General features: G+C 45.3%; 1 protein-coding gene across 1 annotated transcript; it reads right to left on the bottom strand.

Annotated features, from left to right (window-relative positions):
• Positions 1-13014: 13014 nt before the first annotated feature.
• Positions 13015-27043, bottom strand: ankef1a (ankyrin repeat and EF-hand domain containing 1a). The gene is made up of 11 exons (XM_026142316.2): positions 25290-27043; positions 24798-25004; positions 23906-24067; positions 21852-22051; positions 21615-21764; positions 21300-21423; positions 18470-19286; positions 18007-18233; positions 17604-17743; positions 14441-14596; positions 13015-14267 (listed from the first exon to the last, which is right to left on the bottom strand). Exons 2-11 carry the CDS (start codon positions 24985-24987, stop codon positions 14139-14141), a joined length of 2295 nt encoding a protein of 764 aa, XP_025998101.2. The 5' UTR covers positions 24988-25004; positions 25290-27043; the 3' UTR covers positions 13015-14138.
• Positions 27044-27128: the final 85 nt, after the last annotated feature.

Here is a 27128-nt window from a genome sequence, read left to right as displayed (position 1 = left end):
TGCCAGAGCAGGATGCAGCCTCCTCCGTGCTCCACAGCTGATACAGAGTTTGAAAGCCTCAGTTTTACTCCTCCAAACATACGTCTTGTCGCTGTGGACAAATAGCTCCATTCTTGTCTCATCTGACTATGAAACTTTTCTCCACAAGGCATCTGGCTTGTCCATGTGGGGAGCTCCAGATGTCACTTGAGCTTGAAGGTGCTGACTTTGGAGCGAGGGCTTCTTCTCTGTGGCACCTAGTTTCTGTTTTTAAATGTCATTAGAGAAAAATGCAATCATTGTACAACCATTCCACCCTGGAAACGGTAACGTTCAAAGAAAACATTAAAAGCCCCAAATTACCACGACATTCATGCCATGATGAGTGTATTTGAAACATCTGACCACAACTGTAGGCATTAGCACGTGTGCTGTTGTGTCACCATGAGGAGTGATTTAGATACCAAGTCATCGTGTAGTAAGTTTCAGCATTATTCTAAGAAGAACTCGTGTCTCAGTGGAGTGCTGCTAATATCGTATAAACATGACTGAGTCTCATCTTTTGTAGCAGCTCTGTGTGTTGACTCTGACGGTTTGCGTGCAGGCCTGTTATGTTGCTTAGCCTTTAACGGCCTGAACTCTTCCACAGCAGCATTTTTAATTTCTCTTTGATATTTGGGCTGATTGGGACCTGATGAATGTAAAAACAAAGAATTACCAGATTTATTTTTTTTTACCTAATTTTTGTTTCTAAGAAAAATGAGAGCCACTTATGAGGATATTAGTTTAAAATGTTGATAGAACAGTAGCAGCATAATGTCCTCGTGAGTGGATATCAGGCCCTTGTTAAGCAAAATTGAGTATTTTGGTCTAAATAACCCAAAATGTGACGTCCACATATGTGGACGCAGGTCCTAGGAGGTTAAACTGGAGCTAAAGCAAATATACATCAACGGGGACGTGCATGAAGAATAGCTCTCAGTCTCAGCCAGCCCACTGGGGAGAGTGATATTCAATCTGATAATTGAGGTATTGATGAATCAGGAATGAGTGGTGACATTGATGAGTGTGAGACTGGAGGTCTTGCATCCGATGGTGAGGAGGACCGTTAGAGGGAGAATGGTTGTGAATCGACCCGCACAGCTACGCCTCCCCGGCCTTATTCTTTTTCCTTTTCTATCCTTAGCTTTGGTATTTTCTCTCTTCTGTTTGCTCCAGCTCTCCCCACATTTTCCTGTTTTCATCTCCTCTTTGGATCTATTTGCAACCCCCACCTCCCCACTCCACCCCCTTCTTTTTTGTCTTCTGTTTTTTGCTAGTGTGGGATGAAGCATGTAGAACAGGCTTACATCCTGTGAGTGGTATGTGGTATTTGTGACTCAAACAAGGAAACGACATAGAAGCGTTGTCCTTAAACACTTCACTCCAACCGAGCAGAGACAGACCGAGGCGGAACAACTGGACAGAGCAGGTTATGGAAGATATCGTCCCAAACTAACACAATAACAAATGCACAAGCGCTGTTACATAAAGCAACACAAGGTAAGGAAATGTAACGTAATACAACGCGATGTAACGTTACAACAGAACTGAGAGCAGAAAAGGAGCAGAAGTGATGAGGGTGCACTGGCCCAGAATCTAAAGTCCCTCCTGGCTAGCTCACAGGAAGTGGCACATTACTGTCGAATAAACTCAGAATTCTCTCCCATATGTGCATATGTGTATACATGAAACTGCATATAAATGTGTGGTAATGTTTGAACAGCTGACACTGCCCCGATGCATGACTAGGGCCAGTGAGCAGAGAAATGCAATCAGCTTCGTCAGGATATGGAGATCAAGACGTTTCTGTTTGCTTTTAAAGACAAATGCAGATAAATGCCCATCGCAGGAATTTCAAATAGACCAGAATGATTTTTTGTGATGCTTCAGTGTTCATTAATAAAACTAAAGCTGTGCTGAAAAGTGACAAGTGAAAAATGACAAGAATGGCAGAATAGGCTGCACGTACATATTGCGCAGGTTTTCTTTGGTAATGCTCTGTTTTATTTGATGCAACCTCCTGTTTGTCCGCGGTAGCTGCTGAGCTTTCCAGATGGTCAGTCCATTTTAAATATCCCTGCAACTATTTGGTGCATTACTATGATATTCTCGCTGTTTTGCACAGAAACAATTTTAGTTTTTGGACAGTTCACACTGTTCGGGACATGCTAACACATGGACATGCTAACACATGGACATACTAACACATGGACATGCTAACACATGGACATGCTAACACATGGACATGCTAACACATGGACATGCTAACACATGGACATGCTAACACATGGACATGCTAACACATGGACATACTAACACATGGACATGCTAACACATGGACATGCTAACACATGGACATACTAACACATGGACATACTAACACATGGACATGCTAACACATGGACATGCTATATTGCTAACACAATTCTAATATTTAAGAAAATGTTTTCCTGAAAGTTAAATATGAATTGAACTTTTTCGTGTCAACTTCTACTTCGGCTAAATTGTTGATTGAGGGGCGTTGGTTGGCATAGAGCTCCACGGGGAGGGAGGGGGGGGGGGGTGATGATTAACAGTGATGAGTAAAATTTACATTAAACCAAAATTCACGATAAGTACTTACATTCAGAGTCCAACTAGAATCTCAAATATCTGGAGCAGTACCCTCCATGGAAAAGGAGACTAAAGGCCCTCATGTCGTTGCAGAGGGAAGTGGAAAGGTGTGATAAAGAAAGGGATGCCAAGTACAGCAAAATCCCCACACCTTGGAAACTGCCGAGCAAAGACTCACAGTCTTATCTTGAAGAGATAAACCAGAGAGATTGAAAGTAGGAGAAGAAACCACCTGCTCTCCACTGAACCATCCAAGGTGTACTCTCAGTGGCAGGGGAACAATATGAGAACAGCACCACCAAGACTGGAAGAGCACATGGGAGAAGGACGCACCCATAACAGCAATGCTCAGTGGCTACTGGATCTAAGAGCAGACCACAGCAACGTCTCTGAACAGGATGCAGCAAGTATCACAGCGGCAGACATCCAAGAAAGGGTCAGAGTTGGACAGCACCCGGCCTGACATGATTCACACCTACTGGCTGAAGAAGCTGATTGCAGTCTATGAGTCTGGCAGCACAAATGAATCAGCTGCTAGTAGATAAGACACACCCCGAGTGTCCTGATCCTCAATAATCCCCAGAAAGGACCGGTCCCATCAAAATACCAGCTAATAACCTGCCTCAGTATCATGTGGAAGGAGGCATCATAGCAGCTAAGATGAACAGACACATGAGCAGGGCACAGAAACGGATGGGCAGGAATACCAGAGGGGCGAAACTACACCTACTTATAGACAGAGCAATTGCCCGAGACTGCAAAACCAGCCTCACTGTGAAGGCCTATGACTCAATGCCCCACACCTGGATCCTGGCATGCCTAAAACAGGAGCCTAAGAGCCTTCATCGGGAACTCAGTGGGGATGTGGTGGACAACACTAAAGGCCAACTTAAAGCTCACAAGTCACCATCAAGTGTGGGATCTACCAAGATGCTCTGCCCACTGCTGTTCTGCATAGGCCTGAACCCCTCAGTGAGAACTACAGAACGGAGCAACCGTCAGCCACCTCCTCTACATGGGTGACATCAGGCTGATGCACAGCACCAGGATACACAGCAACGACATCACAGTGTAAAGTCCTGTTGTGGTACAGCCACTTTGGTATAGCCTCCACTGCAACACAGCAGACCAGTGTGTGAATGTGTGTGTGAATGGGTGGATGACTGGATATGTAAAGCGCTTTGGGGTCCTTAGGGACTAGAAAAGCACTATATAAATACAGGCCATTTACCATTTACCATTTACCATCATTCAGGCAAACAAGCGCTCAGAAGTGTTCATGCTGTAAGGAGCTGTGGCTCTTTACAGCATGAACAGCATTTCTGCAGCACACCCTGCATGCATCTGCCTTTTCTAAAGTTTTCCTCACGTCCTGCTCTAATCTCTCCCCTCTCTTGTTCATTCTTTGAAATTGCTTTCTTCTCCTTCCCTGTCCTCACCCTAGCCCAGCGATCCCCCTCTCTGTCTCTCTTCCCTCCTCTTCATCATGTATTGCAGCTCCAGGGTACAGATCAACACTCTCTCCCCCAGCACCCCCTCCTCTCTAATCTCACTCTCCTGCCTCATCCTTCTCCTCCTCTCCCCTTTCCTGTCGACTCCCCTTTCACCCCCCTCCCCTTCCCTCGCCAATGCGTCAGGCATTTCCCAGAACAGGGTCAGCAAAGTCACGGTGCTGGTTGGCCAATCGCGTCTTCTCTGTGACGGAGACCATTTTCACACGTGTGCTTTTCTCACATCTATGACCGAAAATGCACGAAGCTCTGCCATCGCACTCGTGTGAGCGTCGTTCTAATCACACTGCAAAGTGCATGCAAATGTTTCACCTCAGCAGATCGAAAACTAGCTCCCAATGTCTTGCACCTGCCTGTTGCTATGGAAACTGGGTATCCTCTGTGCGTCACCTGTGCCCATGTTTGGTCTGGTTTCCTGCTCCCTTCCATCAGCTTCCCTCTTGCTCTCTCTTGTCAGATTTTGCTGTCTCTGACGCTCTCGCTCCCAACAACTCACTGGAAGAGAAACACACACTAAAAACCTTAAGTGCATTAACTAAATGAATTCCTTTTTTTGCACAGTGCAGTGCACAGACACACACACACACCGCTGGGATCACCTCAACAGAGACAAAAACATAAAATACTGTACACATTTCAGAATACAAGCACTGTAGAGAAAACAGCAGCATCGAGTTCCTGTGTGATGCTCTTAATCAGAATTAGCTGAGCTTTGATCAGCGGCTGTTTGCGGTTCAAACAGATGTCGCTCTTTATGAATCAGCGATGAGGAACAGAGCGCCGCACACTGAAAGCATCGGCATTACTCATCATCGAACCCTGTTGTGAAAATAGTACCTACAGGAATTTCTCTCCCCTAATACAGAGCTGATACTTAAACCCTACTGCACGAACCAACAGGGCACCGATGGAGCCTTCCCACTTTATGACACAGCTAACAGCTAATAGCTAACAGCTAACAGCTAACAGCTAGCCTGGCTCTGGGAAAAGAAGCAGCAACTCTAACGTTTGCTCATTTATCTAATTTACTCTACACAGAGAAGGGTGCAAATGACAAAGTTTGTGTTTAATGTGTTTCTTTGACATAAGTGGTAACTTTAATGAACCTGCAGTATCTCCAAAGCTGATTCAGTCCCACAGACTCCCAATTTTAAAATGCCCAACTTTACAGTATTAATACACCTTCTTCCAGCCAGATACAAAAAACATTTACAGCCTCTACTGATCGTTCCCACTTCATGACAGCTGGACAGGGAGGGAATGTTTATATCATCCTGGAGAAGAAACGATAACTACTTTATTTATACCATATACGGGGAATTCGTTTATTACAGCAAATGTTAAATAACAACAATAATACAGTAATAATTACTCTCTGGCAGACACCGCGTTTCCAGACATCCAACCACTGCAGAATGGTCAGAGTGTTTCTCTGCGTGTCCTGGGGTGTACATGGTGAGCAGGAATGGAGACAGCACAGTGGAGCTCCTGTACTGCACATCATTAAACCAGACAGAGCCCTGCCCAGTCTTACATACTGTCTATCAGATAGTCACCAATCCATGAAATAGATTAAAGTTAGTGCAGAAACAATGTGGTGTAGCTGACAGCTGTCTGCTATGACAAATCTGCACTCACTTCACTAAAGGTCCCCACACTTTCAGTGCCTTTAACACCAGTTTTACTCGACTTGTCTAACTAAATGATTTGCTGTGTCACTTTGGTTTTGGTGAGTGAAACTGTAATCTTGTGTTACATTTTATAATAGCATAATATTTGTGTAAACAGTTTGGTCATGATTGTGGTCATACTTTGAAAAACATGATTGAAAGAGGAAGAAAAAAGGGTCTCCTGCGTCTCCACGTCTGACACTGTACTAACCCGCCTGTCCTCCCCGACCTCCTCTCTATGCACACCTTACTCTGTAACGATCTCAGCCAGTGTCTCAATATAACAGGCAGCTGGATGCAAACAGACACTTTCTCTCAAAACGCTCTCAACAAGAAACAAATGAATCACAGCAGATGGCCCCGCCCCTCCCTGAGCCTGGTTCTGCTGGAGGTTTCTTCCTGTTAAAAGGGAGTTTTTCCTTCCCACTGTCGCCAAAGTGCTGCTCATAGGGGGTCATGTGATTGTTGGGTTTTCTCTGTATGTATTATTGCAGGGTCGACCTTACAATATAAAGCACTGTGAGGCGACTGTTGCTGTGATTTGTATAAATAGAATTGAACTGAATTATTCATCGTAGATCATCCCGACAGTGTTTTTGATAAGGTGAAAAACCCATCCATCAGTGTATCCCTACCACTGCCCCCTACAAACTCCCTTCCAAACAAACTCTAGAAGAATAAGTTTTGTGCAAATGTGCCAAGTTAGTACAGGGCAGACGCTGATGCAGCTAATAAGGAAAAGTGTAGGATCTTGGCAGGATGCTGGATGTCTGCACACTGCAAGAATCTGAGACAACTTCACCCAAGGCTGCCAGAATAGTTGTGGACAGTGGGGCGCCAGGTATCAGAGAGCAAGGTCCTGCCTGGGGGAAAACCGGGCAGAAGGACAGGGAGAGACAGCGAGTCAAGCAAAGACAGACAGATGAGACTCCAGTTAGAATGACGGGAGAGAGAGAAAGATATGGGGCCTATCAATGTGAAGTCAGAGAGAGAGCCTCCACTGCAGTAAAACAACCCTATACCAGGCTGACCCTCCTCCTCCTCTTTCTCCTCATCGATTCAGTAGCGCAGCAGCAGCATAGCAAAACTCTTGCAGAAAAGAAATCGCTCAGCTTTGGGCTCTGCAGTGGCTACACGGTTTGGGGAAAACACCTCTCTTTTGTCTTCGATCGCTGCGTCCTCATATTTGAATCGACACACCCAAATACAGCCTATTGTACTGACACCCACGATGATACCTGCAGTTTCATTAAAGGCCACCTTCTTTTTGAAAGACACCCTTTTCCCACTTTTACTCACCGCTAAACTTATCCTCACCTTCCACTGTGTCTGAGTGATTTTCCTTGCCTGCCATAACTTCCATGCAGATCTTCTTCAGTCCTCTCACGCTCCTCCTCTTTATCACCTACCGGCTGCCTAACAACAAGCCTTCACCTTCTCCTTCTCTTCTACCCTGAAGCACATTTCTCTCGTACATGATAAAACCAGGAACACTGTAGAAACACAGGCATGCTTGGCATTCGGTTCATTGTTTCCTCTCTGCATCCTGTGCTCCACAGCCACGGCTGTATCCTTACCATTCAGAGTGAGAGTGCAGTGGCAGCGGTAAGTGTGTGATGTGTGGGGCTTTAGGGGAAATAAAGCTAATGGGAAACATAATGACAAGAACTCTTCAGACTCCTAATTAGATAATAAAACGAGTGTTTGCATGGCAGCAAAACTAAAACAGTTCAGTCACAGTCTTGACGCATGAGTGGCTTTTTTTTACATAACATTAATCTGTATTATTTACAGGCTTATCAGGAAGCCCTGCTAACAATTCCTTATATAACATTTAGATTTTATATTATTATTATATTATATTTTATGGCTGTTTTTTTGAAGTTTGATTAAAATGTCTCTCTCTTGGCCACTGAGCAGGCCCTGTGTATGTGTGTGTGTGTGTAACTGTGTGTGTGTGTGTGTGTCTGTGTGTAACTGTGTGTGTGTAACTGTGTGTGTGTGTGTGTATAACTCCGTGTATGTGTGTGTGTGTGTGTGTGTGTAACTGTGTGTGTGTGTGTGTAACTGTGTGTGTGTAACTGTGTGTGTGTGTGTGTAACTGTGTGTGTGTAACTGTGTGTGTGTGTGTATAACTCCGTGTATGTGTGTGTGTGTGTCTGTCTGTGTGTGTGTGTATAACTCCGTGTATGTGTGTGTGTGTAACTGTGTGTGTGTCTGTGTATAACTCCGTGTATGTGTGTGTGTGTAACTGTGTGTGTGTGTGTGTATAACTCCGTGTATGTGTGTGTGTGTAACTGTGTGTGTGTGTGTGTATAACTCCGTGTATGTGTGTGTGTGTAACTGTGTGTGTGTGTGTGTATAACTCCGTGTATGTGTGTGTGTGTAACTGTGTGTGTGTCTGTGTATAACTCCGTGTATGTGTGTGTGTGTAACTGTGTGTGTGTGTGTGTATAACTCCGTGTATGTGTGTGTGTGTAACTGTGTGTGTGTGTGTGTATAACTCCGTGTATGTGTGTGTGTGTAACTGTGTGTGTGTGTGTGTATAACTCCGTGTGTGTGTGTGTGTGTAACTGTGTGTGTGTGTGTGTAACTGTGTGTGTGTGTGTGTGTGTGTGTGTGTGTGTGTAACTCCGTGTGTGTGTGTGTGTGTAACTGTGTGTGTGTGTGTGTAACTGTGTGTGTGTGTGTGTGTGTGTGTGTAACTGTGTGTGTGTGTGTGTGTAACTCCGTGTATGTGTGTGTGTGTAACTGTGTGTGTGTGTGTGTATAACTCCGTGTGTGTGTGTGTGTGTAACTGTGTGTGTGTGTGTGTAACTGTGTGTGTGTGTGTGTGTGTGTGTGTGTGTGTGTGTAACTCCGTGTGTGTGTGTGTGTGTAACTGTATGTGTGTGTGTGTAACTGTGTGTGTGTGTGTGTATAACTCCGTGTGTGTGTGTGTGTGTAACTGTGTGTGTGTGTGTGTAACTGTGTGTGTGTGTGTGTGTGTGTGTGTGTGTATAACTCCGTGTGTGTGTGTGTGTGTGTGTGTGTGTGTGTGTAACTGTGTGTGTGTGTGTGTGTGTGTGTGTAACTGTGTGTGTGTGTGTGTGTGTGTGTGTGTGTGTGTGTGACCATCTCTCCTCGTTGTATTTTCAAAGGTCAGTTTGGGGAGTACAGCTGACACTGCAGTAAGATCCAAGCGCACACAAAGGCTCGGACACAGGACATCAAAGTGCTCTTATCAGTCCTGTAAATCCAAAATGTCCCACTGAAAACAAAAGCACAACACTGACATGGTCAAGTCATGAAACTGAACTCGTGTTAATCAGATTTGGTCTCATGTATCCAGGAGAAACGCAGGAACCTGTGGGCTCTAAGCTCTCCTGTTGTTAACACGTTTCTACTCGTGGCTCCAGGTGACGTCAGGGAAAGCTGACATTAGAGGTCAGTGGATTGATCCAAATATCAATAATGCTGGTATGGGTATCAGATTGATACCAGCTGATACTTTGTTTCTAGTCTCTGATATCATTATGTGACCTCTTGAATTGTATGAAATTATCTTCTTGGAAATTAAAAAATATACGTTAAACCTGCTGTATGAAAAATGTCAGAGCGTATTTGTGTTGACTGTCTACTTTATTTAAAACCTACAGCACATTTAAAGACCTGAGGTTGATCCAACGTGCTGTTTGCAGGGAAGCACAGTCCACGTCTCACATACTGGTATCGGTGTGTATATGTTGGTATCAGCAACACTGCGCCTGTACTGACTTATTAACTAATAAATACCAAAATGTGCAGTACTGCATTACCTGTTAGGACAGCAGTTGCTCTGTTTGTGAACGCAGCAGCCCCGCCCACCTGCTTGTTTATAACAGGCAGCCAATCAGTAGAAAGCTGGCTTAAAGGAACAGCTAATAGGACTGTTTCAGGAAACATCTGTAATAAGGGGCTGTACCATTCCACAGAAAAAGATGGGGGAGGATTGTTTTGTACAGTGAATCATGGAAAACCTCATTAAAAGTTATTGAATAAAAACATAGAGGTGAAAATGAGCACAGTAGGTCCTCTTTAAGTAGAATACTCACCCTTCTTTACACCCAGACCCAATCATATATGTAATACTTTTAGCAGTGTCGCATTCCTTTTTCTCCTACATTAGATAATATAATTTTTAATGCAGTTTCATAAATCTTCATTCCCAAGTCAAATTAATAATATCATGTCTTCTTAAGTACACTAAACTATTATGATATGTATTCAGCTTTACACTTATTATGTGCCAGTCCTGCTTCTTCGTGGAGGCGCTTATTTGGACTTTGGTATATTTTCAGTGTGCTGTAAAACCATACTGAAGACTGACAGCCAGCAGAGTTAAAGTCTAATGGGACCGCTCTGGTCTTCATGATCTCTGCCAGCAATGCTGATGAGTTGTTTTCAGGGCAGAGGAAATTTGTTCCTGTAGTTTGAGCTGATTAAAGCCCAATGCCAGCGTGTTCCTTACAGAAACAATATGTTTCTGTATAATAGGATCTTAAAGTAGAGAGTCAGTGTTTTAAAATCCCATGTTTGATTATAGTGACCTGGTAATATCAAATATTGCTCCTTTGGCCTCCTGTTATTCTCTTTTTCTTAAAATACCATTAAATACTGTTTTTTTTTTGTTTTTCTTAAATCAAAGTACAGTCAGTGAAATGGTTGCAGCTGCAATGCATCCTGAGAGATATTTATTATACCAGCTTTTGGTGTCTTTCCCAGGAATTGTTCTGCTTATGTGAGCCAAGACCCCATCCTCTGTTTACCACCCAGCCTTACTGGTCTCACTATGAAATTCAGATCAATACTCTCATAATAAAAGTTCCAGGCCTGGAACAAATTGGAATCTAAAGCTGAGAAAGATAAAGAGATCTATGGCACTGCCAACGCTGCACTAATGAATGATGAATCACTGCAACACACACACACACAGTAAACCTGCACAGGTGCTAAACAAAGACAAAAGCTGCTGGCAGAGCTTACTGTACGTTCTCCTGTTGTGTCACATTCAGCGTGAAACACGACTCCCGCATCAATAATGGATACAGATCTGCACAGTGCTGTCGACGGGAGCGTGGCTACCATATTTACACTATTGGTGAGAAAAGTCACGAGCACTGGATCCATCTCACCCTGAAATCGGAGAAAAACAGATTTTTTAACCCAAAATGTTGTTCATCATCAAAGCTTTTAAGCTAACACCTATGTGTCTATGTGGATCTCCGTGTAGATGCTTCTGGAGACTACAGGCAGACAGACACAACTGCACGTCGTGCATGTGCACAATGAGTCTGTGCATGGTTATGCATGTATGTCATTACTGGATGCTGGATGCATATGTGAGCACATTTGTGTCTCTATGAAGGCACGATTATTGCAAATGATGACACATCAATAATGCTCTAATGTGACAAACAGCAATAATATAATATAGTGTGTGTTTTTGTGTTTGTCCCCAGAGGCTGTTTGGGGAAGTGAAGGGTTGAAGTGCTGAGTAAGCGGAGCAGGGCCCGAGCTGAGAGACTGCAGTGCTGCTGCCTGCAGCTCAGACTGATACTCAGCAGAGGGGAGGAGGGAGGCTCCAAACAGGCTGCGACTCTCAGGCATGTTCAGCTGGCACGCTTTCATGGTACGCTCACACAGACAGTTCAAATAGGAGAGCTTGTTCCTGACTGCGCTAATGACACATTAACTCAAAGCCGCTCGCATGTGTCTCCGAGTGGTTCTGCAAACATGCTGCAAGCCGACGCCCTAACAGACGTGCTGCATCACAGCCTTGTTTACTCCCTCTAACCTGTGTGCCACTGATTGTGCTAGAAAAGCCCTCATCCTCTCCTCCCGCCCACTCCCATTCCTCCGTCGTGCTCCCTCCCCATCCTCTGAATCACCCTCCGCTGCTCTCCCCCCCCCCCCCCCCCCCGTGTGCCTCTGCCTTCCCTTTCCTCGCCGTCACTCCTCACCTTCCCTCATCTCTCGGGTCTCTTTATGAATGGCACTGCTGGGCTTTCAGTGATATGTTCTCCATTCCCCTGCTCACCGTCTCCATTCGTCTCTCTGAGCATCGTTACATACATGCGCGCCTTTTTCTGCCTGTCTCACTGCTTCCATCCATCCCCCTCTTTCTCTCCACTGTCATCGATGGCGTTGTGCTTATGTATATTTAAACAAACCCGGGCCCGTATTGAGAACCTCGAACCCCCCCTCTCTGCTGATATATTTGATTATATAACTCCGTCCCCATGGACCTCGAGGACGCTGCAATCTAATTTTATCAGGTGAAGGTGGCGATGATGATGGGAGTGTGCCTCAATGCGACATTTAAAGCAGAAGAAATGTCTGTTTCCTGTAGCTGCATTCATGCAAACATCCAAAACACAAGCCTTATCCAAACAGGGCTCAGACACAGTATCGTTAAGGTAATCTGGGCAAAGATGAACGGCTACCATTTTGATGCCTTTCTGTGCTCGAAACACAAGAGCTTGCTCCAAGTTTTCTGTTCTAATAAACAACCAGACGCTGCTTTGGAAAACCTGGCAAACAGCACCATGTGCTGGTACAAAGATGGAACTGCACAGGGCTGAAGGACCAAATCACCCCGACACGAAGGCGACGTGAGAGCCCTGACAGGCTGCGATGATGACTTCTTTCTTTGTGTGACGTCTTAAGCGTGTGGTTTGATCTGTTTTCTCTCACTGCAGGCACAGTTACTGCAGAGCTGGCAGGATCTGAACCATCTGCAGCATCTGCACACTTTTATTTCACTCACGAACTGTGCTAATTTCCAGCTCTGTATCTTTCTATTCTTGCAGACCACTAGAGTAGCTTTGCATGATTCACAACTCAAAATAAGTTCTTCTTTATCTTTGCTGCACCCTCTCAGTTCATCCACTGTCTGAAACCACATATTTGTCCCCCTCTTAAACCAGCAAAGACAAATTCATGTAAAAACATCAATACCCCATTATCTGTAACTGTAACCTCATTTAGTTGCACATCCAACCCCCGAGATGTCTCAGAATAAGAAAAATAAAGTGCAACTGCAACAATACTCCTTAGCTTTTCTACATGATCAAAAATGCTGCTGTAATAAATGAAAGAAATCTTCCAGCACAACTCTGAAACTGCAAGAAATAAATTAGAGAAAAGGTTCCAGGGGCTCATTGCCATTGAGTGGAATATTTTATACAGAAAATGTCTCATTTTATTCATTTTTCTGTGGATACATTGTATAAAAAGAAGATGTTTTTTGTAGTCGATAGTGAGAAAACAGGAACTTTTCTGTTTTTTAATTGTTTATCTTCATTATTGTGTTATGAATAGCTGTGGGGGGAGTCTTTATTAGTAGGACAGCTGTAGGTTTAATGAAAATACAGTTAAAAGTCCTAAAACATCCAGTGGGCCGAGTAGGGGATTTTGCCAGGCTGATTCTGGCCCCCAGACCTCAGGTTTGACAACCCATCGTTCCGGTCACTCTGCGTGTCAGAGATGACCACATTGAGCCATTATAGCAGCAGAAATATGAGCAGAAATAAGAAAAAGCTAAATAAACGTTGTTTCATGAAATAAACAAACAGTTTTTTAAAATAAGCAATCACACATTTGGCCCATAAAGTTCATTCTCATGAAATGCAAAGTTGTTGCCATGACAGCAGAAAAAGCAGTGAAAGATGATGCGTATCACCGAAAAACAGCTGCAGTTTGTAAAACGTGTTCAACAACACTACAGCAGATCGGCTCACAGTTCATCCTTCTGAGTCATGCTGCCAAACAACATTATGACCTTTGACCCTGTGGATATAATGTTATCCATACACCATGTTGCTGCAGTGCTTCCTGAGTTGCAATGTAGTTTATCAGGGCCACAAGCCCTTTGTTCTTTGCCACATGTTGCTGTGCAGTGCTGTCTGCGTTTAATCACCTGGCTGTGATAAATGACAAATTTTCCCAAAAGGAAACAATAAAAGTGAATCGATTATGTCCAATCGGTTCATCGTTGAGTCCACGTGGATGCTTGTGCCTCCTTAAAAAAGAAAAAAATATTCTTAAGGTAATCCTGAGTTATAACATCGATGATTAGAGACGCACAACCTGGAAACATCAAACCTGTGACCACGTCTGTCACGGGCACAGAGCCGTAATGAAAGCAGCAGGAACCTGATGCGATGGAAGGAAACGTTATTCAAAGCACGATGTCCAACAAGGCAGAAGAAAGAAGCCATGTGGAAAAGATGAAACATCCACAATTATGATAAGTGGCCAGTTTCAGTCCAAGATGTCAGCCTCTGTCTAACCTCGCTGCCTGTTACTCTGCGCTGTTTGTTAGCTCCAGCATCGTGCCCTGGAGGTCGCGGCTGAAAGGCATCACGAGGTTGTCAAAGTCCACCTTTGTCTTTGACATCAGCTGGCTGGTGGTGGGCGGCTTCCCCCAAACCTGAGACAAAAACAGTCAGAGTGAGAAGTGGAATTACACAGTCACTTCTTCAGGAACATGTGTGCACTAACGGGCTTAATGCAGGGTTGGTTTGTGCACGTTGTGACTGCTGCAACTAGCCGGCAGCAGAAGACACATTAAGCCGTCTTCTTGTAAACGGTGGAGAGGCTCACCGTCTTTGGCACAAAGGTGATGTCCACGAGTTTGGTTTTCCCAGTCGTGATGCTGGTGTTCTGCAGGACGACGCTATTTGAATCCTTCTGGGGTGGAGTCTTCTCTGCTGCTGCAGACGACGTCTCTGCTTGCACAGCGACTTTTGCAGCAGCAACCTGTAGTGAATACCAAGACTTTCAAAGCTTCTGCAGCCTCGCTGTGTTCAATACAAAGTGTCAGATTCAGGCTGGTTAAAGGCAGCTAGAGATGTCCAAATGCACAAGATTAGGTCGCTAACAATAAACGTTATGTTTGAGGATTAAAGCTCAATGGTTTTCAGTAACGGTGCAGAGGCAGGATAAAGAGTAATCCAAAGATTTAGCTGTTGCACCGAGGAAACAGAAGTACTCTGTTAAAGCACCGGACAGCTAATGTTTACTTTGGACTGAGAAAACCTGGTGAAGGAATCTGAGGAGCATCAGTAACAAAACTTATTGTGTATATAAATGTGCTACAAAAAGTATTTGCCCTGTTCCTGATTTCTTAGTTTTGCATATATGTCACACTTACATGGCTCGGATGTTTCAGATGAGAAACAAAGTCCCTGACATCCGTCTTGAGAAGGTTACAAAGCCACTTGTAAGGCTTTGGGACTCCAGCGAACCACGATGAGAACCACTGTACACAAATGGAGAACCTTCCCAGGAGTGGGCGGCGTACCAGAATGACTCCAAAAACACATCAACGACTCATCCAGGAGGTCACAAAAGAACCCCGAGCAACAAAGAACCGCAGGCCTCACTTGTGTGTGTTAAGGTCAGAGTTCATGATTCAACAGTAAGAAGGAGACGGGGCAAAAATGAGAGTTCGAGGAGAAAACCACTGCTGACCAAAGAGAACAGAAAGGCTCATATCTACCAAAAAACACTGTGATGAAGCTGTTGGGATAATACGCTGTGGACCGACGAGGTAAAGCTCTCGTCTGAGTCCTGTTATGCCGGCATAAAACTAGCACGGCTTTCCATGAAAAGAACATCAAACGACTGTCAAACCTGCTGAATTCAGCTCCACCAGAAAATCCTGAAGAAACATATCTGGCCATCAGTTCGTGCGCTGCAGCTTAAGTGCGCTTGGCTTCTGCAGCAGGACAACGATCTGACACACACCAGCATGTTGGTAATTCATGTTCAAGAACCCTCCACTGTGGCTGAATTAAAACAAAGACGACTGTTGCTCCACAGTGAAGGATCCACAGTGAAGGATCCACTGCTCGTTATCACTGACTGCAGTTGTTGTCACGGTTGACACTTAGTAGCTTTAGGAGGCAATGACTTTTCCACACAGCTCCACGTAGGATCATTTAGTTGAATGAATATTTACTCAGGTTATCGTCGTCTAATATTAACATTTGTTTGATGATCTGAAAACATGTTATTGTGACAAATAAGAAATCAGGAAAGGGGCAAATAATTATCCACAGAACTGTGAACTTTACGAGATATGACTTCCTGCCAGATGTTTGCATCACTGCTACCTGCTGCTGATGTGATCCTGCCTCTGGATGGTACCAAGTTAGACTGAACTGAAGGTCCTGTGAAGCTGCAGCTGGAGATCATCTAGGCCTGCTTTAAGCAATTTGCATCGATTCGAGTGTTTCTTTTTGTCGGCCATCATCGTCAGGTGTTCAGCCTATCTGCCGCCACCGCTGTGTCAGTGTGTCATCGCAATAATGAATGTTTATCACTGGCATTGTCAAAGCATACGCAGGAAAACTGTCTGCAGGCTGCAGGATGTGAAACTTGAGCTTTGCCAACTGCATGTCAAAAAAGGCTATCATCTGATTGGCCAGGACTGTGGCTAAGCTGGACATTGACGGCTGCTGTTTTTGTAAAACCCCGTCTACATGTGAGGCGCGGTCATGGGAAGAATTTGCTGCTACACCAATCGTTCTGCACAAAGGCCCATTATTAACTTAATCACCGATCACACGGGTGTTGATGTTCTCATCAGGATGTTCTGGCGTTCACCACAGACGCTGCAGAGCTCTGTGCTGTTTGTGTGAGCTTGTTATCAGGTAATCATTGGCTCTGCTGGCATCAAACTGCCTTTCCCATCCCCTAGCTGCTCTGTGTGTGTGTGTGTGTGTGTGTGTGTGTGTGTGTGTGTGTGTGTGTGTGTGTGTGTGTGTGTGTGTGTGTGTGTGTGTGTGCGTCCTATATTTCTTAGTGTAATTATTCTTTCATTGACAAACATTAATTTTTTTGTTCACATGTAACTCATTTTTAAAGACAAACAAGAGCAACATGCAGTCGGGTACTGAGAGTGGTGTACTTCCCACAGAAGCCCCCACATGTTCCCACGGCTGTGGTTAGAGGGTAGGACGACCACAGGGCTTCTTCTGAATCACTCACAGTGCTGAAGGTGCATGATTTACAGAGAGTTTGTGAATTCCAGTGGGCCTGATGAGGATTATTACCCTTTATTGTAGAAAACAGTGAAAGCAGCTCATACCGCCTCCGACCGAGCTCAGAGAAAAACGCTCCGTGATTCGTCGGCTCGCTGTGTGACAGATATTTTCATTGAATTATAAATACTCCTGATTATTTATGAACGTGTCACAAACACCTGCTGCTTTCAGGGTCTTAATGACAACATCAATACATCTGAACCGACTGTGACCTGGTTACAGGGAATACAAAGCTAAACACCAGCTCGGTGTAGCTGTAACCAAACACATGTGGTGTCATTTGCGTACGAGTGCCCAGCTTTAAGTAATCGGCTCCCTTTGCAGGCTCGGGTTTCCCTGCTGCTACGAGGGAGAAGAGAGCAACACCAGCGTGTGTCCTTTTACATGATTTAGAGGTCATGATGGGGATCAGGAGACAGAGCGGGCTGTCTCTGTGGCCCAGACGCTGATCCCAGAGCTGCCCCTGCTGCATACATCAGCGTGGGAGTGTGAAAGAGCACTGAGGCCCAGGAAAACGCACTTGTGTGGTGAAAATGCTGTGAACGCTCAAACAGAGGAGAAAAGCACTATATCAGAACCAAGACTTGCTATATTCCTATAGTACAGAGTGAACATTAGATACAGTTTAGAGAAACAAAGATAACAGGGAAAGTCTGAAGGCAAACGATTTTAATGTGTTTCAAAGGTCTCCTTTAAGTCGTAGATTATTTGTGTACCTTGGCTTTAGGCTTTTTAGCTTCGGCCTCCTTTCCTTTTGCTTTGTCCTTTGGTTTAGGCAGAGAATCCATCTTTTGTTTGACCAAGTCGATTATCACAGGGTTTGCAAAATCTCTGGCAACATCAAGGCAGCTTTGCTCTGTACAGAAGTAAAATCGGCAGTTAAACGAGACATGGTGATTCTAAAGTGGCCATAGATGTGAAAGTGCTACGATGTAGGGTTGTAGTCAATGGGCCTATAAAGACAGGATATGAATGCTGGTACGTTATACATCGCCACAAAGGAGACCTGTAGAGTAAATGCTGATGGAGAGTTAGAGTTAAAGAGTAATTATACAAAATCACGTGTTTCCATTGTGGCATTATAAGAAAAAGGTACAAAGGCTTTGAACTACGTCACACCTCTCTTGTTCTCTGCAAGCACACTGGCACCCGCCTCGATGAGGAAATCCACACAGGACACTCGAGACGTCTCAATGGCCCTCATGAGGGGCGTGGCTCCGCCCAGGGCCGGGGCATCGACGTTAGCTCCAGCATTCACCAGAAGTTCAATGAGTTCCCGCTGCCCGGCGTACGCCGCATGGTGGAGGGGGGTCCAGAAGAACTGGTCACACACGTTCACATCAGCCCTGTCACAGACAGTGATGTCAGGGTTTAAGGCGTGTATTAGTATTTAGGCCCATTCTTTGGCTCGGATCAGCAGCCACCAGAAAACACCAGAAAAAGTCAGTTTGCTTCTGTGTGCGTGCTTTGTGATACAAAGCTAAAGAAACGGGTAAAAAATATTGAAAATATTAATTTGGCTTTTATTGTAAAGCCACAGAAAAAACAAACGGCACTGAAATCAGAACATGAACTTTCTCACCCCTTGCTGAGGAGGTACTGAGCCGTCTCATAGCTGCCAGTGGAGCACGCGACCATCAGCGGCGTCTTGTAAAACTCATCCTGAACGTCCACCGGCACCCCTTCACTGAAGGCCTGGTCCAGAGACTCCAGATCATTGGTTCTCACGCAGGAGTTCACGTTGACGTAGACCGGCGGTGGCTTGTGTATGTACCATCCTGAGTCGTTCATCACCGGATGCACTGGCGGGTGAGCCGGGTTGAATCGGAGGACGTCCGAGCAGTTAAAATAGGAGCTGATCATGAAGCTGGGTGGGCCTCCGTCTGCTCGTCGGGGCTTCAGCTCCGGTGGGAGGGTGCAAACGGGCATGGGGAGAACAAACGGACCCTTCTTCTTCTTCTTGCCCCCTTTTTTTCCCTTTCCCCCCTTTTTCTTCTTAGGCATATACGAGGAGAGGCGGAACGGTTTCTTGATGTACTTGACTCCTCTGATGAAGTCACTGATGTTGACGTCTCCTCCATGGGCTGAGATGACTGCTTGGATCCGGTCTGGTTCAACTGGAGCTTGTAGCTCCTCTAATACAGAAATAAACCTCTCTGCAGTAACTGTGTCTGATTTGTCGCCAAAGGCTTTCCACAGTTCGGCTTCATACTCTTGAGACCAGTCGTGGAGAGTCAGTGCCCAGAGCTCTGACATCTGCCCGGTGCCGCTGGGATCGCTGCCTTTTCCCTGCTTCCTCTCCGCCTTCCGGAGCTCCTTGGCTACTGCGTTGTGACCGCAATCTTTGGCAATCTGATGCGGCAGCAAACCTTCCCGGTTCTTCAGTTTAGGGTTACAACCTGACCACAGAGCAGAGGTTATATAAACACACGGCAGAATGTCCTCAGGACTGTGGTTGCAGCTATAGTATCATACCAGAGATATGCAGACACAGAGGGGAGAACACTGATCCTCCAATCTGTTATAAAAATACTGAGGAGAAGAATTCGAAATTCAGTTCTGGAGTTTACCCAGAACCCAGTCCAAGCAGTGAGGAGACGTCAACATGGGACAAATGTACTGTCTGACATCCTGATAACAGCGAATTACACAAGTCCAGCCTAGAAGTCACAAATGCATGAACGTGGGATGTTTCCAATACAAGAGAGGGTTTAATATGCGCGTTGAAGGACAGAAATGTCTCCAAATCAGCTTAAGAAACATGAGTGATGGGACAGATTTGTCCCCAGCTGGGCAGCAAACAGTCCAAAAAGACCTCTGATCACACAGGAAGCTGACAACGCGCTAAAACCAACACACAATGACAGGTGTGGTGAGCAGCAGGCGTGCACAAGCTGGTAATTATGGACAATACTTCCACGTGTGAACATGAAAAAAGCAGGGGGACTGTGTTATTATGTTAATCTCTGAAACGACTGTGCGTTTGATCATAAAACGACAGTTTGATCCATATTTATAGCAGCTGGGAAACCCCCGTGTGTGATCAAACGAGACGTGCTCGTGTATCAAAGAAACCAGAACAGAATCAGAAATGTGCTCGACTCTTCCACACGCGTGTAAATGAAATGACATTTCAACATTTTGGCAGTAACGTGGAGCGTGCTCCTTTACGTTTCCATGTATACGAACACTACTACAAACGGAGGGTAACATATTGAAATCATCGTACCGTAAAAAGGTACCGTAGAGCAGTTTTTGGAACGAACTGAAACTCCCATATTCCAAATAGAGTCCTGTTCCCCTTTTAAACTTGAAAATATTCAGTGTAACCGTCAGCATTCCTCTCACAGGCCATGCACATGAATCATTACACAGTTTGGGTATACAATACTTACGTAGCAATACCTCAAAAACACCGTGATCAACAATAATGTGACAGCCTCATGAACACGCACTCACAGAGGCGACGCCTACAGAAGGTGAGGCAGGTGCTGAGAAGACAGCAATAAGATGTGAGCCAGTACAGACGTACGGCCATCATCACGGCCACATAAGTGTCATAGATGCTTAGGTGGGACCCTGGGAACGCAGTCCAGCACCTTTGGGCTCTACGAGAGAGAGGGAGGGGATCAGAGCGACAAGCCAGAAGCAACCATGAATACATGGCCCCCACCCCCACCCACAAGATGAGCTGCTACAACAGTGCCTTAGGTAGCTGAGGAGCTAACAGGAGGAGGAGAAACAGGAGGACAAAGCCCCTGCATGGGCTAGACAGAGGAGGTGGCTGACATCAATAAATCCTACCAGAGGTTAGAAGAGCTCGGCCTAAAGGACTCCACAGAGTCATGGCGGCGCAGACAGACAGCTGCTGACGAAAGAGCACAAGGCTGCAGACGCGACAATCCTAGCTTACTGTAATATTGGGAAGAAGTCCGATGGGCGGAAAGAACAGCTGGAGATGTGAAAGGTCAAGTCCAAAGTGGTCCCAGTGGCTAGAACAGCGAGTCCAGCAGATTCCAGGCATCAGAGGTCTGAGGAATGACCGAGACGCTCGAGCAGAGCACACGTCATGGTGGTTTTTATTTACCTCGTTCAACAGTAAGTATTACGATGAGCCCTTTTTACTTAAGTATTCAGTTTGTTTCCCTGTTTGTCAAACACCAACACACACATTTAAGACTCGGAGCCGATTGCAATGCTCTGTGACCAGCTTTCTCCTCATGTACATTTTGAGTAATAGCTGCTGTGCTCTCCTCCTGCGTTTCAGCGTTAGCCTACAAGTGACATCAGACTGAAATTACTGAACGTAATGTTGATATGAGCTTTAAATATCTGCACAGTCGGGCTCCTATTAAGGCATCAGCAGGAGTGACAGGCCTCATCACAGAAGAAGACTTTAAAGAGTACACTACCTCTCTGTGCCAGGAACTTGCAGCAGTTTGCATTGCCCGAGGCAGCAGCGTAGTGTAAGGCTGTGCAGTCCTTAAGGCTCATCGCACTCATGTCTGCTGAGTATGCAGACAGCACCTGAAGCACCTGAACACAGCCCAGAGCAACACGTTAGACGAGCCTAAATCCGAGGTGCTGCTTACACTAACAGTGGGTCGCTGTCATTTTAATTCAGCTTCCAGGACAAAGTAGAATAAGACCTAATAGATACAGCTTAACTTTGCATGTTATTGCCATTTCAAAAGATGTCAGCTATTATATATGAGCAGCTACTACACCTCAAAAAAGCCCCCCATGGCAGCATAGTGGACGGCTGTGAGCCGCTTCCTGTCAGAGGCGTTGGGGTCTCCGCCCATCCTGATTATAGCTCTAACAAGCGGCAGGGACCCTGCTTTGCCTGCCTCCATCAACGCTGTGACTCCAGTTTTCTGAGCAGAGGGGAAGAGAGGAGAGGAAAGGCTTCAGCTCCAACAGACTGTCTTCAAAACGCAGGTCTCACAGTCCCTGTTGTTTACCTGGTGTGCTGCATTGGGGTCTGCCCCGGCATTCAGCATAATGAGGCACAGGGGGGTGCACTCCTGGGCCTTTTCACACATCAGCTGAAAGACATGCATCCCCTGCACTGACACGCTGTTGGCATCGGCTCCGCACTTAAGCAACACCTGCAGGCAGCGGCAGTGGCGTTTGGTGGGGTAGATGCAGTAGAACAGCACATCTGAGTCACAGCGTGGGTGCAAAAGTTTAGGAAAAGCTCATGAGACAGAAGAAGCAAGTAAGCGTCAACAATAAAGCTGTACATCAGTGTAATCAGACTACTTTGATAGCTAAGCACTTAAGACCTAAATGCTGTTTCAAATATTAATGTGGACCCTCCGTCTAATCCAGTGTTTGCAGTCCTTCGCAGCTATCAGCGAGCTAACTCTGCCAAGTCAAATCAAGCCATCTTCATTTCTACTGCAAAATTAAAAGCGAGGAAACTTTCGGGAAACTTTGCTCTGACAGAGAGCTTCCACGCTTCCAGCACCGAGCACAGCTGCTAACTGCTGGTGGATCAAACTGCTGTAAAAGGAGGGAGGGCAGGATGCTGTGTTTTACTTTCCCCACTCTGATTATTCCCACATTACTCCATATTCCTGACACGACGGATAACACAAACAGGTGTGTGTGACTACTGAAGCTCAGCCTGCTGTGAGCACTGAGGCCAGGCTGAACAAAACCCCAGGGAGAGCTGGGTCGTATCAAGTTGCTCAGCGTGTTTCACAGGAGACGATCATTAGGACTTGATCTGTAATTAGACGTGTCCATGTGGCATGACACACAAACAAAACCTCATATGGCTCTTCACACATGTGTACATACATCATACAGTATGTAAATTATGCACACGTCAGGAAGCATTCAATCACTCAGCCTTGATCTACCTCTCAAAGGAGAGCCAGTTAGAGTAATCGCTACCACAGACACACTGTAATGGGGTCATTATCACGATTACTTCAACGAGCTCCTTCAGAAGACCTTTGTGCGCTCTGATTGGAGTTGTCTGGGATACCACCTCCTCATCAATATCTAAAGAGACAAACTCTGCATGTTCATGAGCGGAAAGACGCCGCAAGCGATCCAGCTGACCTAACTTGAGATGGAAACGCCCCCATTTGGGAAACTGAGACTCAAATGAGAATACATACATTTAAAGCAAACCATCTGATACACTTGGCACACAATGAATGAGCTTCATTTGTGCAGGAACTTTTAAACAAATATGACATATTGCAAACAAAAAAGCTCTGAAATTCAACTCTCACGTGTTCCTGTGATAATATCAGCCTTGATCATTCTGCAGCTGTTAAATGCTACAAAATATTTTTGTTTCAAAACTTTATTTAATCAGAAAGCAAAAAGCTGCAGCTTTAGAGTCTCTTTGTTTAAAACGATCGTGGGATAAACCTGCATCCGCACAGGAAGCGATTAGCTTCCCAAACCTTACTTTGTAGGTAACAGTCGGCTGTTAACGGACAGACTCCCATCACATAAGTAACTTCTAATGTATTTACTTCCCTGTTAGCTGTCAGCCACCAGCATCCTGTGCTCTCAGTGCCAGCTGAAGTTGAGAAAGACTCAGACTTCTTTCTCATTGCCATAGTTTTTTCACCCATAGTCACTTTACGTCGCCAGATGTGACTGAATTTCTCTCGAGTTGCCAAGTCGTTGAAAATCACCCACTGTGTGGTTAAAGCTAAGGGAGACAAAGATAGGCATCAATGTCCCTCTAAAAGTGAGCATCGCCATTGGGCTGAGCCCTTGAAATGCCTCTGGGTTCTTATTGTGAAAACTTATTTGAATTGTGTGACAGCTGCAATTCTGAACTAGACATCTGAAGAAAACCCTGCTGTTTACCACCATATACACACTACATGAACAAAAGTGGGCCGCCTACACCTGTACCATCGGCCATAGAAACTCATGCCACGAAGCTTTAGTGTGTTTGAAATCCCGTAACTGTTCTGTCAGTGCAGTGTTGCTAAACCTACACAGAGATTATAAATAGTAATGCCTTTAGTTTTGAACTCACTTTTGCCCTCTACATCCAGGAGCCTCAGGTTGGCTTCGCTGTGGGCCAAAAGAGACACAATGGGATGGTTGCCCAGCTCAGCAGCTAACATAATCGGAGCGCGGCCCCTTTTGTCCTGCACGTTAGGATCTGCTCCCTTGGAGAGGAGGAAGGTGACGAGCTCTGCGAGGAGAAAAAGAGAAAGCAGAAACAATCCGGAGACAGATCATATTTGGGCTTGTGGTAAATTCTCAGACCAACTGGGCTTGATGCAGATTATGTTTAAAAGTAACTGGAAATACATGTTTATACCCCATGTCCTCTTTCCCCAGTGTTACTGCAGGCAGTGATTAAGATGTTTAGCAAACTTAATAACATCCATTTTCCATTGCGCTGCCGTTTTTGAGAACTCTACATGCTGCCACAAATCTCTGTGGACATATTTTCTTTGGCAAGTAATGCGGCATGCAAACAAAGACACAAAGACTAAATTCACTCGTCCTCATTTTAGGTTTGACAGCGTTTTAGTAGGTAAAAGTGATGCTTTGACATGAATTGAGCTGCAGTTTGGGGAAGGCCTCGAAGGGGACGGCTCCCGGGCCTGGCAGATCCCCGTGGACTAAATAGAAATGAAGAAGTTAAAGAATTGAGAACAAGGAGGGAGGGACGGTGGGGCACGTAAACGACAATGAACAGTTTGCAGAACTGGCGGAACCTATACAGATGACAACCGGAAGGAGCGTGTTTGGAGGCGTGGTCCCGCTCCTGAAATTCCGATATCTCCAATGAAATAACCTGTACTGTAAATACCCACAGTATTTGAGCTGAACAAACATAGCACTCGTCCAACCAAATGTGTGTGATTGTTGCAAAGGAATGAGTCTGCCACAGCCAACCCACAGGCATACATTACCTAGGTTGTTGGCTGAAACTGCCACGTGGAGCACCCCCACGCCGTCCTTCGGCTCTGTGAGACTGATGAGGTCTTCCGCCCCGAGCTGCACCATCTTCTCTATCTGTGCCGTATCCCCTTCATGGACCAGCTGAAGCAGGCGGTAGATCTGCAGGGTCTGCAGGCGGCCCTCTGCCACTCTGCTGCTCATTGTGGACTCACTGAATGCTGGTATGAAATAGGAGCTTTCTAACATGCACGCAAATATTTGGTTCTAACATGTTTTAATTGAATTACAATTTTTAGGTGCTTTCTTTTCCTCTGAAAAACTGCAGTTTAAATAAGCTAGTTGTTCATGTTACCCATGTGAATGGCGACTTTCATACAAAGTGGCCCAGTGCTTTTTCTGGTCTCTTTAAGACAAACATCACCACAGTACATGAAAAATAAAGTCACGAGTATTGTTAAAAATCTGTCAGTACAGACGCATAAACCCTCAAGCTCATCACGCACCTGCACGCAGACACGCACGGGTTACACGGGCTCCCCTTGTTTGACAGACACTTGCTGCTGTGGTCCACAAACCCAGGCTTGGTCAGCGAGAGGGTCCCGTCTGTACCTGCTTTTCCTCCCAGGCTTTTCACTTTTCTGTGCGGGCCGTTAGAAGGAAACAAAGTCGGCTCCATGGCAACGGAACGCGCGAAAATCCCGGGCAGGACCTCGTGCCCTCGGCAGCGTCTGATGCTGCTTTCAGGGTCTCTCGATAAGCTCGGCAATACTGAAATTGTCGTAAATGAAAGCGTCACCACTTTGCTTCCATTTCCCCAAATGGATTATTTTATTTTTTCAAAATTGTCAAAAGTTAATGACAAAGTTAAAATCGTTTGCTTGAAATTCTTGCAAACTGACTAAAAATAACAGATCATGTACATGAGTATTCACAGCCTTTGCCATGACACTCAAGGTTGGCATCATGTTCATCCTGTCTCCACTGATCATCTGTCAGATGTTTTCTGTTGGAAAAGCACACACCTGTATAAATCAGGTCACAAAGTTGACAGTGCATGTCAGAGCACTAACCAAGCCATGAAGTCCAAGGAATTGGACAATCCCAAACCTCCGAGACAAGATTGTATGGAGGCACTGATCTGGGGAAGGTTACAGAAAAAGGTCTGCAGTTTTGAAGGTCTGACTGAGCTCAGTGTCCTCCAACATCTGTAAATAGAAGACGTTTGGAACCAGCAGGACTAGAGCTGGCTATCAAGCCAATCTGAGCAATCAGGGTAGAAGGGCCTTAGTCAGAGGTTTTAGAGAACCTGACAGAACTCCAGCGTTGCTCCGTGGAGAGAGGAGAACCTTCCAGAAGGACAACCATTTCTGCACCACCAGAAGTTTCTCCACCAATCAGGCCTGTGTGGCTAGATGAAAGCCACTCCTCAGTAAGAGGCAAATGATTGGACGTCTGAAGTTCTCTGATCTGATGAAACGAAAATTGACCTCTTTGGCCTGACTCATGTCCTCCATCATGTCTGGAGGAAACCGGCCACCACCATCCTCACAGTGAAGCACGGTGGTGGCAGCATCATGCTGTGGGGATGTTTTTCAGCAGCGGGAAGACTAGTCAGGATCAAGGGGAAAGGAATCAAAAATGAATACAGCAATGTGCAGAGAGTCCTTGATGATAAGCTGCTCCAGAGCTCTCTGGACCTTATACTTGGGCGAAGGTTTATCTTCAAACAGGACAATGACCCCAAGTGCACATCCCAGATAACAAAGGAGTGGCTTCACTCTGTGAATGTCCAGCCAGAGGCCAGACTTGGACCTGATTGAACAGAGAGCCAAAAATGACTACGCAGCCTGGTGGGGCTTGAGTGGTTCTCCAAAGAAGGATGAGAGAAACTGCTCAAAAACAAGAGTGCTAGCTTGTAGCATCATATTCAAAGACTTTAGGCTGTGATTGCTGCTAAAGGTGCTTCAACACGATGTCGAGCAAAGTCTGTGAGTAATTATGGGCATGTAATATGTAATTATATATTTTATATACTTCCAGCAAAAATGTTTTTCACTTGTGTAGAATTTCATTTTGGAATGAGGCTATAACATAACACAAATAAGAGCACATATCTTTTCTTTGATAAGTAATGAGCATCTTGACTGTTAAGCTTTTCCTAACAGCTGCTGGAGTAAATATCCTGAACACTAGGGGTCACTGCAGTGCAGCATATGAAAGAAAAACAGTTTAACAGACTCCTTGTCTTGTCTTAAGCTAAAATTAGCCTGTTGAAGTCGAGGGAGGAGATGATAGAGGTTTGAAGTAGGAGCCAGAAACAAAAGTCAGCCCAGCTGTGTGTA

The sequence above is a fragment of the Astatotilapia calliptera genome, chromosome 15 (genome assembly GCF_964374335.1).
Source record: "Astatotilapia calliptera chromosome 15, fAstCal68.1, whole genome shotgun sequence".
Taxonomy (NCBI): Eukaryota; Metazoa; Chordata; class Actinopteri; order Cichliformes; family Cichlidae; genus Astatotilapia; species Astatotilapia calliptera.
Note: the sequence above shows the minus strand (reverse complement) of the source record. Positions and strands in the feature narration are given on the sequence as shown.